Here is an 18,585-nt window from a genome sequence, read left to right on the forward strand (position 1 = left end):
TGCCATATTCCTATTAAAAGGGATGTTTACATTCCTTGTAATAAGAATAAAAGTGATCAAAAAATTTATTTTTGGGGGAAAAAAAATGTCAAACTAACAAAGTAAAATGAACAATACATTTTTTTTTAAACCGCCCCTGTGCCCATGTGCTCGCATGCAGAAGCGAACGCATACGTAAGTACCGCTCACGTATGAAAATGGTGCTCAAACCACACATGTGAGGCATCGCTGCGAACGTTAGAGCGAGAGCAATAATTCTAGCCCTAGACCTCCTCTAACTCAAAACATATAACCAGTAAAAAAATTAAATCGTCGCCTATGGGGATTTTTAAGTAGCGAAGTTTGGCGCCATTCCACAAGCCTGTGCAATTTTGAAGAGTGACATGTTAGGTATCGATTTACTCAGCGTAACTTCATCTTTCACATTATACAAAAATTGGGCTAACTTTACTGTGTTTTTTTTTTTTTTTTAAAGCACAAAACAGTTTTTTCCAAAAAAAAGCATTCGAAAAATTGCTGCGCAAATACCGTGCGAGATAAAAAGTTGCAACGACCACCATTGTATTCTCCAGGGTGTTTGATAAAAAAACATATTTAATGTTTTGGGATTCTATGTAATTTTCTAGCAAATAAATGATGATTTTTACATGTAGGAGAGAAATGTCAGAATTGTCCTGGGTGCTCCAGAACGCCTGATGGCGCTCCATACATGTGGGGCCTCTGTATGTGGCCACACTGTGTAAAAGTCTCACACATGTGGTATCGCCATACTCAGGAGTAATAGCAGAATGTGATTTGGGGTGTAATTTGTGGTATGCATATGCTGTGTGAGAAATAAACTGATAATATGACAATTTTGTGAAAAAAAAAAAAAGTAAAAAATAAAAATCTTGATTTTGCAAAGAATTGTGGGAAAAAATGACAACTTCAAAAAACTCATCATGCCTCTTACTAAATACCTTGGAATGTCTTCTTTCCAAAAAGGGGTCATTTGGGGGGTATTTGTACTTTTCTGGCATGTTAGGGTCTCAAGAATTCAAATAGGCCGTCAGTCCTTCAGGTGTGATCAATTTTCAGATATTGGCACCATAGCTTGTGGACTCTATAACTTTCACAAAGACCAAATAATATCCACCAATTTGTACTTATTTTTACCAAAGATATGTAGTAGTATAAATTTTGGCCAAAATTTATGAAGAAAAAATTACTAATCTGCTAAATTTTATAACAGAAACAAAGAAAAATTCATTTTTTTTTACAGAATTTTCTGTATTTTTTCTTATAGCACAAAAAATAAACCCAGCGGTGATTAAATAACACCAAAAGAAAGCTTTATTTGTGTGAAAAAAAGGACAAAAATTTCATATAGGTCCAGTGTTGCATGACTGAGTAATTGTCATTCAAAATGTGAGAGCACCGAAAGCTGAAAATTGGTCTGGTTATTAAGGGTGTTTAAGTGCCCAGTGGTCAAGTGGTTAAATAAGACAGATAAAAACTAACAGGTTTTTCCTAAGGAAAAGGCAATTCCAGTAATCAATTTTAGACAGAAGGGTAGTGGGTGTGTAAATGCTACATTCATCGCCTTGTTGCAGTGGTAAGTTTCAAAACAACTTTTAAATGCAAGCAGCTGTCTCTAAGCATATGTCAGAAAGCACCTCAGAGTGTAGGGGACACATTGCCTAGCATTAGCAATACATGAATGTTCACCCTGCTAAACTGCAAGCAAAAAAAGGCTGGGAAATAAACAACTCTGCTGAAGGTGATCCTAGGAAACTTTCAACCACAAGAGCCAAATATGTACATGAATGGATCCTATAATGCAACTTGAGCTTAACCCAAGTATAAAAATATTCAAAATTCATTTTTATTGTGACCCTCAAATTGAAGATGGAATGGAAGAACTGGAGCTGTCTAGACACAAAGGATTCTGATTTTGTAGGAATAGCAAACTTGATTTGACAGCTCACATAACTGGTTTGCGACTGTCCAGGGGTACTCCTTGTATCAGAGGGACAGGGAAGGTAGAAAAGTGGTGTGTTGAATGTTAAGAATAATTTGCTAGTGGACACGAGGGATCAGGCTCGGACTGGCCACAGGGTACACTGTGCATTTGCCTGCTGGGCCAGGGCCGCAAGACCTGCTGGCTAATGCAGGAGTCCCCAACCTCCAGGCTGCAAACCTCTCCGTGGCCTAGTGATAATGGGGCCATAAAGAGGGAGGCAATCAACGATCACAGTCCGGACAGGGATAACACAGACTATTACACGTTTGATATCAACCCCCTAAACTGAAGGATGAGGAGGAACCTGACCTCCTGTCATAGGAACAGCAGCGAAGCAAGGTAATGTTATTCTAATGGGAGACTTCAATTATCCAGATATTGACTGGGCAGACAGAACTGCTCATTTAAGGCTCATCATTTTTTAAGTCTTAATACTTTTCTGGCACTTGCAGCTAAAGTGACATATCTAGTCTAAAGTGAAGTGGAGCTTTTCCACTTAAAGTTGCGTATATAAGTGGGTTAAGGTTGTGGCTGCTCTAGATTGTTAACTGTCCAGCATCTATCTTGCAAAGTGCATCCAGGAAGAGTACATGGTGTTTCTAAATCCAAATACCAGAGATATTTGCAATTTCATTTGTCTTGTTGCCTTAGCTTTTACAATATGTACAGATGTGTACAATATGTATATGTACATGGCTGTTTTTTTGGTCATTTGTTTGCAATTCTGTTTGATTAACCCAGCATAGTGTATATGTTTATTATTCAAAATAGATATACTTTTATGAGTCCAAGTAAAATTTTGTAATTGCCTTGTTGTATGGAGGATATTTTAACTGGCTATGTAAAAATATTAATAGTCTAAGATTAAGTTAAAAAGCCTCAGCTTGATGGCTGGAAGCCGTTACTGACCTTTATTACATACCAACCTCAGAAAAAATTGATAGCGCTGGCTTGTTACATTCTGAAAACTAACATAAGGTAACATAGCCTATACATATTTAAAACAAAAAAAAATAAAAGTCCAAAGTAATGCAACAGTTATTAAATGCGAGTATGCACTAGCAGATTAAAAAAACAAAAAATAAAAACAACATGTATTGAATAAATTAACTTAAAGGGGATGTAAAGTCAGAAGTTTTTTTTTTTTTATCTTAATGCATTCTATGCATTAAGATAAAAAGCCTTCTGTGTGTAGCAAACCAACCCCCCCATCCCCCCCAATACTTACCTGAGCCCCATCTCGGTCCAGCGATGTCCACAAGTATCTCGGCCATCCAAGACTCTCCCTCCTGGTTGGCTGAGACAGCAGCGACACCATTGGTTCCTGCACTGTCAAAGTTAGCCAATCAGGAGAGAGGGGGCAGGGCTGGGCTGCAGCTCCATGTCTGAATGGACACAGGGAGCTGTAACTCGGCTCGGTGCCCCCATAGCAAGCTTCTTGCTGTGGGGGCACTCAGCAGGAGGGAGGGACCAGGAGAGCATTTTCTGAATATGCTCAAGTGTTTTTAAATAGCCTTGCAGGAGTTAAATGTCTTTTTTTATGTGTGCACTGAAATCTTATTTTCGGTCTGTATGGTCTTATGGCTACACAATCTTTAATGCATTTTTTAGGGTGTGCCCCCCAAATCTTTATTTGTCTAGGAGAACATAAGAGGCACCTGAGAAGAGGAGGATCTGGCCTGCTCTGTGCAAATCTATTGCAACAGAGCAGGTAAGCATGCCAAGTTTGTTATTTTTATAGGAAAAATCACTTTAATACAGTACATACACTAAGCATTATTAACTGGTTGCTGACCGCCGGCTGTCAAATGACGGCCAGGCGGCACAACTATTGTGGCGGGAGGCCGTCATATGATGGCCTCCCGTTTAAACAGGGAATGCGTGCGATCGTGCACGCGCATCCCTGTTCCTTCGGTGGTGGCGTGTCACGGAGACACTGCTTGCCACAGAGGGGGGGTGAACAGCCATTGGGCATGGCCATTTACCACGTGACTTCATCACGGCCGATCACAGACGGTTACACCCCCACTGTGCACGGCAACGAGCACGTCGGTGGTGGCGTGTTCTCGGGAACACTGCTGGTCACCGACGCTGGTAAATAGCCAATGGCTGGCTATCTACCCACGTGATCGGCTGTGATCCTTTCATAGCCGATCACTAAACGTAAACAAACCGCGGTAAAGAGATGTTACCGGGTTCTCCTCCTCATCGATCGTGTGTGAGGAGGAGATTGCGGTAACATCTCATTACAGCTTACAGTGTACACACCAATCACACCGATTGCTGCCCCCCCAATAAAGAGGACCTGTCACCACCCATCATAGTACCTGTCACTCACAGTCCATCAGAGTACCCGAGTACCCGTCACAGCCCATCAGAGTACCCAAGTACCTGTCACAGCCCATCAGAGTACCCGCGTACCTGTCACAGCTGATCTGAGTACCTCTCCCAGTCCGAGTACCCGAGTATCTGTCCCAGTTCATCTGAGCACCTGAAAACCTGCCACAGTCCATATGAGTACCTATCACCCCCCTTCAGAGTACCCAAATACCAGTCACCAGCCCATCAGAGTACCAGAGTCCCTATTTGCAGATCATGCCTCATATAATATACGTTGGGGTGTTTGCTTTCCAAAATGGGGTCATTTTGTGGGTAATTTCACTGTCCTGGTGCTCCAGGACCTTCAAAAGTGTGATGGGTAGGAATGAAATGAGATGTGTCGTTTATGCTCCTAGAACGCAATGTTCGGCCTCTGTATGTGGCCAGGCTGTGTAAAAGTCCTACACATGTGGTATCGCCATACTTGGGAGGAGTAGCAGAATGTGTTTTGGGGTGTAATTTTTGCTATATACATGCTATGTGTTAGAAATATCTTATAAATTGACAACTTTGTGTAAAAAAAAAAAAAAAAAAAAAAAAAAAAGCCTTTTCATTTTTTCCACATTTTCCAAAAACTTCTGGAAAAAAAATAACCGTTCAAAAGACTCATTATGCCTCACAGATTATACATTGGGGTGTTTGCTTTCCAAAATGGGGTCATTTTATGGGAAATTCCATTGTCCTGGTACTCCAGGGCCTTCAAAAGTGTAATAGGTGGCTGTGAAATGAGAGGTGTCATTTTTGCTCGTAGAACATCTGAAAGTGCCACTTCAATGTTGGTGCTCTGTATGCGGCCAGGCCGTGTAAAAGTCTCACACATGTGGTATCGCCATACTCGGAAAGAGTAGCAGAATGTATTTTGGGATGTAATTTGTTGTATGCATATGCTGTGAGAAATAACCTGATAATATGACAATTTTGTAAAAAAAAATAAAAATAAAAATCTTCATTTTGCAAAGAATTGTGGGAAAAAATTACAACTTAAAAAAACTCACCATGCTACTTAATACCTTGGAATGTCTACTTTGTAAAAAGAGGTAATTTGGGGGGTATTTGTACTTTCCTGACTGTTAGTGTCTCAAGAAATGAGATACACCTGATGTACTGAAGGCCTGATCAGATGTGTTCAATTTTCAGTGATTGGTACCATAGTTTGTAGACTCTATAACTTTCACAAAGACCAAATAATATACACTAATCTGGGTTATTTTTATAAAAGATTTGTAGCAGTATAAATTTTGGCCAAAATTTATGAAGATAAATTATTAAATATTTTATGACAGAAACAAAGAAAAAGGCATTTTCTCACAAAATGTACGTGTTTTTTTTATTTATAGCACAAAAAATAAAAACCCACTAGTGATTAAATACCACTAAAAGAAAGCTCTATTTGTGTGGAAAAAAGGACGCAAGTTTCATATGGGTACAGTGTGGCATGACTGAGTAATTGTCATTCAAACTGTGAGAGCACTGAAAGCTGAAAATTGGTCTGGTCAGGAAGGGGGTGTAATGCACTGTATTGAGGTGGTTAAAGAAAAAAGGACATACTTGAAGTCGCCCTGCAGGTCCCTCTGAATTTCTCCTTGCCATCGTGATCTTCCAACCTTCTCAAGCATGCAGTATGAACAATCTGGTAACTTTAATGAAGGATCACCTTCCCATCCAAGCAGAGCTCGTGACCGCAAGGTCTGAGAAGCAACAATCGCAAGTTTCTCTCCCCATCTATAAGATAAATACAATGAAAGCATAAAATCATCTTATGATCTAAAAATTTTATTAGTGGCCTGGTAAAGTTTGTTTTCTTTTTTTAGGCTTTCCTCTATTTTTCATCTGGTGATCCAGCCAGCAAGTCTGTTCCTTTTTAAAAACACAAGCTCTCCAGCAGAACGTATCAGTTTACATAAATGAGACAAACCATTTAACACTGGCATGGGTGCTTATAATGTGTGAACTGGAGCTTGGCTTCAACTTGTTAGTGTTTTTAAATCTGCTAGTACATCAATATCCTCTCCCTAGACCTGTGATGGCGAACCTTGACACCCCAGATGTTTTGGAACTACATTTCCCATGATGCTCCACTACAATGCAGAGTGGCTGAGCCTCATGGGAAATGTAGTTCCAAAACATCTGGGGTGCCAAGGTTCACCATCACTGCCCTAGACTGACAATGCTGCAATCTGCTGTGCCTCCTGTGTTCATTCCTCCACAGTGGAGGCGTGTTACTGGCCAGATCACAAAGTGAAAACAGAGGTAAAAAAGCCAAAAGAAATCAAAACTAATGTAGCCATCATACCCAATGACTAGTAAGCTGCAACATAATCAATTTTTTGGTTTTGGGTTTAATACCGCTTTGATGTGCAGATCATCCACTGTGTTAACTAAGATTTTTTTTTTATTCTAATTTTTCACTTATGTTGAATACTAAACATAACCAAGTATTAAAAGAAAACCATAGGACCAAAATACATTCATGCCCTTCAATTTTTCACATTATCCTAGTTTTTTTTCTTTACTTCTCAAATTCTTCTAAAATATCTCCCCCCCCCCCCCCTCTCCCCGCTCCTACCAACCCATTACCTCGCTAAAGATCCTAGATTGTCTAAAGATTTTCCAGTATTTCCACTTCACATGGAATCTCTTTCTTTCCCTCTCTTCCTCCATTCCCAGCCCTTCAAAACTATATATTTCCTCTACTTTTGCTAACCATTACTTCACTTTGGGTGCTTCTATTTCTTTCCATTTTCTCGGAATCAGACTCTTTGCCGCATTAATGAGCTTGTAAGGGAATTCCTATACTCCTTAATTGGGGTGTCTACTGCATGGAATAGGCATAACCATGGGTTTTCTGGTAACTGTATTTTAGCTATTACTTCTATACATCTTATTATTTCTCTCCAAAATTCTTTAATCTTGGGACAGTCCCACCATATATGGGCCAAACTTCCCGTTTGTCCACAATTCCTCCAACATTTCCCAGATTGTCCCTCCTGGTACTTTGCCATTATATCTGGGGTCCTATACCATCTTACTAAAATTTTATAATGTGTTTCTATCATCTGTTTTCCGTGGATCTGTGAACCATCTTCAATATTTTTTTCTATATTTTGGTTTTCACCCCGTGCTCCTAACTCTTCTTCCCATTTTTTAATGAAAGTTGGTACCTCCGCTTCACATTCCCATCTCAAGTCCTTATAAAACTGGGCAATGCCTGCCCTTGGGGATTTCCCCTCGCATATCCGCTCCAAAGCAGTCAGATTTTCTCCATCTCTAAGCGGTTGTGGTAGTCTTGAGACGAAATGTCTAAGCTGCAGGTATCGCCACTCATTCAAATCCATCCAATAATTTTCTCTGTAATATTGCTAGGGTTTTCAATTTCCCCTCTTTAATTATGTGTCGTAATTGCATATTATCTTGTTTTATCCATTTCCCTCCTATTGTACATTTACCAGGTGAAAAAAAAATCATTGTCTTATAAGTATATTAAAGGGGAATTATATTTCCACTTGTTATGTTTGTGTATTCCCTCCCATACTCTAAACACATTTTTTGTGAACAAAGGTGTTGTCTCCCCTAGTGATCTATATTTTAAAGGTGTCCAAATTCCTCTACCTAAATTTGTGCCCGATAGACTATGTTCTATTTTTCCCCATCTTTTTTTACTTTCTAATTTTGCCCATTCCGCCACCCGTGTTAACACTGCTGCTTCGTAATATTTTTTTAAATCTGGGACATTCAGACCTCCCTCATCTTTTCCCTTTTGCAAAGTCTTCAGTGGGGTTCTAGGTTTCTTGTTCCAGATAAATTTAGAAATTAAAGAATTTATAATTTTAAAATATAAGGGGGGATATATATTGGTAATAGCTGAAATTTATATAGAATTTTAGGTTGAATAATCATTTTTAGGGCATTAATTCTTCCCAACCATGACAGGGGTTTTGTTGTCATTCTCCTTATTTCTTCTCTCAATTCTTCTAAAAGGGGGATATAGTTTATTTGATATATTTTTTCTATTGATGCGGTCAGTTTAATCCCTAAATATTTAAATTTCTTTCTGCCATAGAAATGGTAATTCTCTCTTAATGTCTAATTCTTCTCTCAAATTTATATTTACGTTTAAGATTTCTGACTTGCTTGGGTTAATTTTAAAGCTAGATAATTCCCCGTACTCCTGTAAGGCCTTTAACAAGTTTGGCATGGAAATTCATGGGCTAGATACATAAAACAGAATATCATCTGTGAATGCGGCTGTCTTTCCCCCCTCTATCTCAACCCCCTTTATATCTGAGTTTCTCCTTACCGTCTCCAGGAGTGGCTCCAATGCCAGAACGAACAATAGGGGAGACAGCGGGCACCCCTGTCTAGTCCCATTGTTCATTCTGAAGGCTGTTGATAGTACCCCATTAACTCTTACCATTGCCTTGGGACTGTTATATAGTGCCTTTATCCACTTCAAAATTTTGGGTCCAAACCCCATTCCCCTCAGGGTACCCATCATGAATCCCCAGTCTACTCCTTCAAAAGCTTTCTCAGCGTCTATTGATAGGAGTAGACTGGGGACTCTACTCCCCATCCTCTGAAGCAACAATATTGACCTTACTCCATTATCTTTTCCTTCTCGCTCCTCAATAAATCCCACCTGATCTGCATGGACTAAACTAGGCATCAACTTCTTTATTCTAGCAGCCAATATTTTTGCGAACAATTTAACGTCCGTATTGAGTAATGAGGTCGGTCTATAATTTGAGCATATTGTATTCTCTTTTCCCTCTTTCAATATCGTGGAGAATGTCGCAGTGGAGGCCTCCTCGCTCAGTCCATATTTTGTACCTAGTCCATTATAATATGCACATAGAATTGGAGCTAATGTGTCTCCAAACTTTTTTAGATATTCTATTATATAGCCATCAGGCCCTGGACTCTTTCCTCCTTTGGTCTCTTTTATTGCCTGTATTATTTCTTGGACTGAGATTGGATTCTCCAATTCCTGCGCCAATTCCCCCAGTATTTTAGGGATATTTGCTTGAAGTACATAATCTTTAATTATTCCCCTTCTCTTCATCTCTTGCTTTTCTGTCTCTTTCTCACGGAATATAACTGCCCATAATATTCTCTAAAAACTTCTGCTATTTCCTTAGTTTTATAGACTGGCCCTCCCTCTTTATTTAATATTTTCTCTACGTAATTCTTCGATCTTTTTTCCACAATATCTTTGCTAAGATCTTGCTATTTTTAATGCCGCTATAATATCTCTTTAGTAATCCTATTATATATCGTCCTCATTTCCTGTTCCATTAATTCCCCAAGTTCCTCTCTTTTAATAGCCAGTTTATGTAATGGGTCCACTACCTGTCCACTTTCCCTGCCATTTGCCTTTTTATGGTCTTGCTCTAATCCATGGATTTCCTCCCTCAACTCCCTACTCTTTAATACCTTCTCTCTTCCTATTTGTACCTAATGAAATATATATCCCTCTTATATAAGCTTTATGTGTCTCCCAAACAATATTTTCCATATTCTCTCCATTTAAATTAGTTGCGAAAAAAAACTCCAATTCCTTTCTAATTATTTCCTCTCCCTTCTCATCCAACAGTTCCCTATTCAATTTCCAAGAGAACTGAGGTTTCTGAAATCCTGGGATTTTGATCTTCAGGCATATTGGAGAATGATCAGACAATGTTCTAATTCCTATATCTGTGGATATCACCTCGTCCAAAACCCTGTGTTCCACTAACCAGTAGTCGATCCTAGTATACGTCCCGTGTACAGGGGAGTAGAATGAGTAGTCTCGTATCCTTGGATGCATAGTTCTCCACACATCCATAAGCTGATACTGATACAGCCTATGTTTTATTATTCTCCTCTGCTCCTTCCCAATCCCCTGTACACGGGACGAACTATTCATTTGCCGATTCATACAAAAGCTCATATCTCCAGCTATGATTACTCTTACTCTTAAAATCCCATAATTTCTCCAATATTCCTTTCAGAAAAACCATTGGACTTCTATTTGGGCAGTATATGTTTGCGAGGGTATAGTCTACTCCCCATAGTTTCCCCTTTAGAAAGAGGAATCTACCCTCCGGGTCCACTAATCTTTCTTCTATTTTATGGTATACTTCCCGTCCTATACCGATAGCTACCCCTTTTGAGTTCCTTGAATAAGAATCTCCATAAAACCACACCGGGAGCCTAGGAGAATATATTCTAATCTTGCTTTCATAAGATAGATGGGTTTCCTGTAAGAACACTATACCCGCTTCATATTGTTCTATTTCTTTCAAAATTTTAAACCGCTTTGCTGATTAATTTAGCGCCCTAACGTTATATGACAAACAATTAACTATGGACATAGATTTTAGTCAGGCTGATTTTCTCACTTAGCGAGGTTCTCTGCTGTCGGATCTTCTTTCTCCCCCCGCCCCTCCCGCCCCCCCTCCCAACCCTCCCAGACCCCTCTTTGGTCCTTGTACCTATATCCAGAATATATCCCCATCCTGGAATATGTACCTCACCCCTTGGGGTGAAGCTCCAAGCCCGGCATTCCGTGTCCATCCTCCCCCCCCCCGGCCATTAAGGCCAGGTAGACATAAGGGGGGGAGAGGAGGGAGCAGATAGTCCGGGGAGGCTCTCCCCGTTTCCACCCGTACCCACATTAACTTTTCTTTACTTTACATCTCCAATCTCGTTTCTTCTGTACTAAATTACACCAGCCCCCCCCCCCCCCCCACTACATTAAGCTCTCTGCCATATTCCCTCTTCAATTAGTCTTTCTTCTCTTTCCGGTCGCTCGGGTATACTAAATGGCTGGGATCTGTAACTTTGTGCAAAAGTCCTGTACTTCTTCCAGAAATTTCAATCTAACCATCTTTCCGTCCCTATGCACCATCAATGCTGCAGGGAACCCCCAACTATATTTAATATTAGCTTGTCTTAAATGTTCTAGTAATGGTTTTAATTGTCTTCTTCTGGTTAATGTTTCACTTGACAAGTCCGCAAAAACGTGCAAAGTTGTTTTCTCGGTGTCTCTCTCTGAGGTTCCTCCATATTTTCTCCTTGTCTGTGTACCGATGGAATTTAACAATGACATCTCGTGGGGCTTCCTCCATCATCCCTAGAGGCTTTCCGATTCTGTGTACTCCATCGAACGTTAACTCCTCGTCCTCTTCTCGTCCTAATAGGGGGTTCAATATTTTCCTTATTTTTTTTTCCAGTTTCTCTCCGTTTTGCTCTGGAAGGGCTCGTATCCTTAGATTTTGGCATCTATTTTGATTTTCCTGTGCTTCTATTTTATAGAAGGTATTCCTCTGGTTTATTTGCAATGCTTTCACTTGCGATTTTAATTCTGCGATCTCGTATTTGTTTCTCAGTTCTCTCCTCAGCCTCTTCTACTCTCCGCAGCAGATGGCCCAAATCCATCCGGACATTTGTAATCTCACTTTTAATTAAACTTTCCATCCTTTCAAACATTGCCATCATCTCGATCTTTGTGGGCATTTGAGCTATACTTCGCTGTTCTTCCCCTTCCCACCCATTAGTTTCCATCTCTTTCTCTGTTTCTGTATCTTCTCTTGCTTTATCTCCTTGGGCCCCTTTTAACTTAGCCATTTCCTTTTTTGCGTTTTTGGTTGGCAGGGATGTTTTATTTTCCACATCTGGGCTTTTTTGGTTCCCTCTTTAGTTGTCAGATATTTTTGTATTGAACTAGCAGTTACACTAGTATTTAAGCTCTCCCTCAGGGTTTTAGGTTCTGTTTTATGTGATCTTCCCCTCATCATGTATCTTGTTTGTTTGTCTTGTTTGACAAATTACTTGTCCTATGTAGGGGGGGGTACCTCTCGGTTCCAATCTTTGCTTTTTATTGATTTGAAAGGAGGGATGGGGGAGGAGAGTATCCTGTCGTTTCACCTCTCAGGCTCCCTAGTTTAGATGGGATACTTCTCTTCTCTTTTGCTTTAAGAATTGAAAATTCTGCGACTTGGTGGATTTTTTTTTTTTTTTACTTATTTTACTGGGACACCTGTGAAGATCCTGTAAAGGACCTATAAAAAATTTACCATTCGTCCCTCTTTCCCGGTCTCTGTATAGCGTAAGAGAGGCGGGAGGACACGCAGAAAAAAAAAAAAAAATAAATAAAAAAAGGAATGTCTTTATACTTTTGCAGCTCTATTTCAGCTTGACCCAATTATCTAATCAGCTGCTATCCAACACAGAAAGGAAAGTTACTCTCCAGTAGATATCGCTCCGAGCTTATCGCATAGTCAAATCGCAGAGTTCATCACTTAATTCACAGCTTAGTTCGTAACATAGTTCATAACCTTTTAACTCAGTACTAAGCTGTATCAATACATAGTCCTTAAGTGAACTTAAAACTCAGTACTAGTTTCAGATATCAATTTAGTAATTCCAGCATTTAATCAATTGAGCCGCTCCTAGGGTTATTAGGCAGTCATTGACATTTAAATAGATCCTCTCATTGGTACAGTTCATGCAAACAATTGAATTCCATAGATCTCATAGTTTCATAGGTTTCAAAAAGAATCATTGCTCCATCAAGACCTCTCTTATGTCTCCAGTCATTTAACTTTAAGCCCACCCCAGCTGCTGCATCTCTCCCTCAGTCACCAAATCTCTTTATCTTCCACAGCAAACACAGTTCACAATGCAGCAGCGCTGGATAACCTAGGGCAGTGATGGCGAACCTTGGCACCCCTGATGTTTTGGAACTACATTTCCCATGATGCTCATGCACTCTGCAGTGTAACAGAGCATCATGGGAAATGTAGTTCTAAAACATCTGGAGTGCCAAGGTTCGCCATCACTGACCTAGGGACTCTGGAGGGTAGTACACAGAGGCAGAGATAAGAGGGGGGGCGTATGGAGGGGACAAAGGGAGGGTGAGGAGGGGACAGAGGGGAGGCCAGCGCAAACAGACACTCGTAGGGTCCCAGGATCAGGTGTTCTCTTGCAGCTGTTTTTTTGATTGAACCAGGGATATCTCTCACTTACCCCTGTTCAGTTTCCTGCATCCTTTACTGCTGTCCCCCCGTCTATCAGTCACTCCTCGGTCTCCTGATCCAATATCGCGGGGAATAGGCGTCCGCGGAGGTCATCATGTGCGATCCTCTAACACGGTGCTCTATCCCTCCTCACCAGCATCTGCATCGGACTCGCCGCCATGGATCTCCTGCCTCCCCTTCCGTCCTCACAGACACCGCCTCGGGCTCCTCCCCCAGCCTTCCCATGTCACGTCATGCTGAGCCACTCCCCTCGCCACCCGCTAAATGTTATTCGCCAAGATTTTTTTTTTTTAAACTAAATTACTATTTAAACAAAGACAGTGCCCATTAATGCATATCTTTGTACAGGATAGGTTTTTTCCTTCATGTAGGAAAATCAAAAAAATCATTACGTATAAATTTGTGTAATGCAAATCCTCTTGAGCACATGAAGGTAGGCCATACAAGGATCGAATCTCAGCCAGTTCAGCAGGACCAGCTGAATGTACCAAGTTAATAACTTGGGTACATCCAGCAATGCTGAATTTTACCTGTGATTATTGCTAGCAGCTGCTATAGCCGCTAGCAATAATCACTTCCCCCACCAGGTGAATACAATGACTTGGCAGGAGGTATTCCTGCATCAACACTGTCTGTGTTGATGGAGAAATCAAGCCAATTTCTTTCCTGCATCCAGTGGTTGCAGGAAAGAAAGCTCTTTGTTAGAGATAAGGTTACATTCAATCTTGGAAAATATATAACTTCATACCCACCTGGCAATTGCATCTTCACACGTGACTGAGTCTTTTCTCAGGTGCTCTGCAACCGAAACTCGCTTATTAAAGAAACGGCATGAGCCTTGGATTCCATTTTTATTATCAGTTACAGCATGAACTGGGTATAGGTCTTCAGTGCAAAAATCACCTTTGGCTTTAAGTACACTTGGATCACAATCAAACTCCTCATACCTGAAAAATATATGATGTATACAGTTAGGATATATAATGGGTAAATTATAAACTGTGCTATAAACTTTCAGATCAAAATTTAAATTAACTAAAATAAAAAATGTATAAAAGATTTATATTTGGAAAAAAAAAAAAATTAAAAACCATTTAATATTGTCCTTCACTTCACAATTGTGTCACTTTGTGTTGGTCTATCACATAAAAGCCCAATAAAATAAAATTTGTTTTGGTTTTTACAAGGGGTATGAACATTTCAAGGGGTATGAACACTTTTTCAAGGCAGAGTGTGTGTATTACACTATATTACCAAAAGTATTGGGATGCCTGCCTTTACAAGAACTTTAATGGCATCACAGCCTTAGTCCGCAGGGTTCAATATGGAGTTGGCCCACCCTTTGCAGCTATAACAGCTTCAACTCTTCGGAGAAGGCTGTCTACAAGGTTTAGAAGTGTGCCTATAGGAATGTCTGACCATTCTTTCAGAAGCTCATTTGTGAGGTCAGGCACTGATGTGGACGAGAAGGCCTGGCTCACAGTCGTCACTTTAATTAATCCCAAAGGTGTTCTGTCGGGTTGAGATCAGGACTTCTGTATGCCAAATTCCTCCACCCCAAAAATCGCTCATCCATGACCTTGCATCGTGCACTGGTCCAAATCCGAGTGGGGGTTATGGTGTGGGGTTGTTTTCAGGGGTTGGTCTTGGTCCCTTAGTTCCAATGAAGGGAATTCTTCAGCATCAGATTTTGGCCAATTTCATGCTCCCAACTTTGTGGGAACAGTTTGGGGACGGCCCCTTCCTGTTCCAACATGACTGTGCATAAACAAGGTCGATAAAGACATGGATGAGCAAGTTTGCAGTGGGGGAACTTGACTGACCTGCCTCCTGACCTCAACACAATAGAATACTTTGGGATGAATTAGGGCAGAGACTGCGAGCCAGGCCTTCTTGTCCAACATCAGTGCCTGACCTCACAAATGCGCTTCTGAAAGAATAGTCAAACATTCCCACAGACTCACTCCTAAACCTTGTGGACAGCCTTCCCAAAAGAGTTGAAGCTGCTATAGCTGCAAAGGGTGGGCAAACTCAATACTTAACACTATGGACTAAGACTGGGATGCCATTAAAGTTAATGTGCGTGTAAAAGCAGGCATCACAATACTTTGGATAGAATGTATATATTTATTTTTTATATATATCAAACGAACAGCACTCCTACATCATCCTAGTCTATGTAACTTGCAAATAAATGCAGTGCTAGTGATAAATTAATAGATAAAACAGTTCCACAAGAGGGATCCAAAGAATGGTGCTCTGCTGTGCAGCAAGCTCTGACACCCGCTCTCACTCGATTAGCTAATCCCTCTCCCTATGAAGTGTACACTTACCAGACCTTGGCAAGTAAAGAGCCTGGATGGATGGTCTTAGCAATCCTTGCAGGCTGTTAGTAACACTGCTGGAAGATTATGGGTTAGGTGTACCAGGACATCAGGGAATGATTGGCTCGTCCCGCTGATGGTTCCATCTGTATTATCTACCACCCGATTGTCCTCACTCAGAGATCCCAAAAGATGATGATACTGTGATCTCATAAAACAGATAGCAGCACCATAGCATCATTTTGAAAAGTGATTTATGGATAGCATATGTGATTTTAAAAGATTTCTATGCGCATAGGCTCAAAGACTTGGATCGTTACAAAAAATTATGTCAGCACGAACACCGGATGACAGCGTATGCACTCTTATTTCCGGAGGATAGCAGATTAAAACCCTCTCTCGTCTCTCCGGCAGCCTAGCTGACACTAAATAAACGCTGTGTGCTTTGTCCGACATGTTTCGTTGAGTGGACTTCATCTGAGGTTAAAGACACACAGATAGACATTATTCCTTAGAGGTGAATTAACTCCATACTTTCAAACTAACAGACAATTGTTCCAGAGGTGATCATTATGCCAGATCACATCTGCAATGGCTTAGAGGAACAACATACCTTATCAGGGGGATCGTTCACAACCAGAGATTGTATACAAATTGTATATTAAAATACAAAATCTTATTAATCTGCCCATGTATTAAAAAATAATAATCCTCTGGGCTCCGACCCCTAAATATATACAGCAAATTAATAACCTCCAATCTAATATATCTCAGATGCATATTCTGGACGTGCACCAACACAGATACATATACGCATGCACATAATAATCACGAGATTAAGAAATAAAGCTCTCATTATAAACACTGAGCTTACAGATAAATACAATAAAAATCTAAATATCATTAAAACAGTATTTATAAGCCTAAATTGGATCTAATGTTGTCAGAAACCATGAATCAGGCTGAGACAGAAGTACAGTTAAATCACACTTATTAAATAATAAAAGGTAAACAAATATGGCTGGAGTGTATGCATTAGAGGTCGACCGATATATCGGCCAGCCGATATATCGGCCGATATTTGCCGTTTTTAAAATAATCGGCATCGGCCGATTCTGCTGATAAAAAGCCGATTCTACAGCAGGACTTTGAAAGAAGTCAGTGTGAGTTGCTGAGTTGTCATAGCAACACTTTCCTCCTCTCTGGGCAGACTGCCAAGAAAAGAACTAAATGTTACAATGTTTACACTGAATGAATGAAGTCATCTCTGTGTAGAAGTTCTCAGTTTAACCATTTAAATACTTTTCTTACACTTGTTGCTTACAAGTAAAAATCCTGTATTTTCTGCCAGAAAATCACTTAGACCCCCAAAAATTATATATATTTTTTTTTAGCAGAGATCCTAGGGAATAAAATAGCGGTTGTTGCAATATTTTATGTCACACGGCATTTGCACAGAGGTCTTTCAAAATGCATTTTTTTGGGAAAAAAATACACCATTTAAAAAATAAAAATAAAATAAAACCAGTAAAGTTAGTCCATTTTTTTTTTTTTTTGTCAAAGTTTTGACTACCCGTTTTTATTTAATATATAGGTTTTTTTTTTTTTTTTTTTTAATCTAGATCATACATACAAGTAAACTGATTGGAGGTTTGTTTTGTTTAATAAATGTTTAAGTGTAAGAAATTTTCTGTATCACTAATGAAGGCTGCTTTCACACTGGAGCGGGCAGGCGTTGATGGTAAAACGCAAGTTTTAGCGGCGCTTTACCATCATTTTAACGGTGCTATTTGGCTGCTAGTGGGGCACATATAACCCAGCTAGCGGCCAAGGAAGAGGTTAAATGCGCCCATGAAGCACCGCTTCGGCAGTGGTGCCCATTCATATCAATGGGCAGGAGTGGTGGAGGAGCGGTATACACCACTCCAAACGTGCTGCTTGGAGGACTTTTTTTTTTAAGATCCTGCCAGCGCATCGCCTCAGTGTGAAAGCACTCTGTCTTTCACACAGACTGCAGGGGAGCCATTTTGCAGGCACTTTACAGGCGCTATTTTTAGCCCAAAAGCGCCTTAAAAACGCCCCAGTGGGAAAGGTGTGTTAGATCAAGGGGGATTAAAAATAAATAAATAAAATAAAATAAAATCGGCCTAACATATCGGCCCCAAAAAAATCGGCATTATATATCGGCTATCGGCCACCATGATTTCTAAATATCGGCATCGGCATCGGCCAGAGAAAAACCCATATCGGTCGACCTCTAGTATGCATAACAACATATCTGCTCTCAGTGACTTTGGCACTATGAAACGTTGACCTTTGTACAAGATACGGTTTTCTATGCGGATCTCATCTCTAAAGAACCAAATATTCCCTTACAATTGCAGACACTGCCTTTTGTCCATCTGGCCACCCACTCAAAGCAAACTTCAGAGCTTGTAAAAGTTGCATCGCTGTAGGTGTGCTGTATGAGTTGATGTAGTCGCTGATCTGTAACATTAAGCTAGTCCGCTTAAAAGATCGGACGGGATGCTGCTGTCCTGAAGGACTCCTAGAAGACAAGTTACCGGTATGTCTAACTTGAATTTTCCCTTAACGTCTTTTAGGACAGCACCTGAGAGGACCACAGAGACTTAGCCCCTAGGGAGGGGACACAGCCTGCAGAACTTTTCTGCCAAAAGTCTGTTCCCCCACTGACCGGAGAACCTGTCTGTAATGACAGATAAATGGTAAGTCTAGCAACTGACCTTTTTGATGCTTGGTGGCCTTTTTTGTTTCCAGAAAAAAAGAACAAATAACAAATCTGAGGATCTAAAACCTTTCCTTACTTGCAAGTAATGTAATAGGGTACGCCTCACATCTAAGT

General features: G+C 40.3%; 1 protein-coding gene across 2 annotated transcripts in view; it reads right to left on the reverse strand.

Annotated features, from left to right (window-relative positions):
• The window catches only part of GTF3C1 (general transcription factor IIIC subunit 1), a 377,991-nt gene that overhangs the window by 331,615 nt on the left and 27,791 nt on the right, over positions 1 to 18,585 (reverse strand). For both annotated transcript variants that reach the window (XM_077448810.1, XM_077448811.1), the window contains exons 2-3: positions 14,151 to 14,345; positions 5,930 to 6,103 (exon numbers count right to left, since the gene is read on the reverse strand). In XM_077448810.1, the coding sequence (XP_077304936.1) occupies positions 5,930 to 6,103; positions 14,151 to 14,345 (369 nt within the window). The remainder of the gene's footprint in view (positions 1 to 5,929; positions 6,104 to 14,150; positions 14,346 to 18,585) is intronic.

The sequence above is a fragment of the Lithobates pipiens genome, unplaced genomic scaffold, assembly GCF_037356315.1.
Source record: "Lithobates pipiens isolate NorthernLeopardFrog02 unplaced genomic scaffold, aLitPip1_a1.2 Scaffold_22, whole genome shotgun sequence".
Lineage (NCBI taxonomy): Eukaryota > Metazoa > Chordata > Amphibia > Anura > Ranidae > Lithobates > Lithobates pipiens.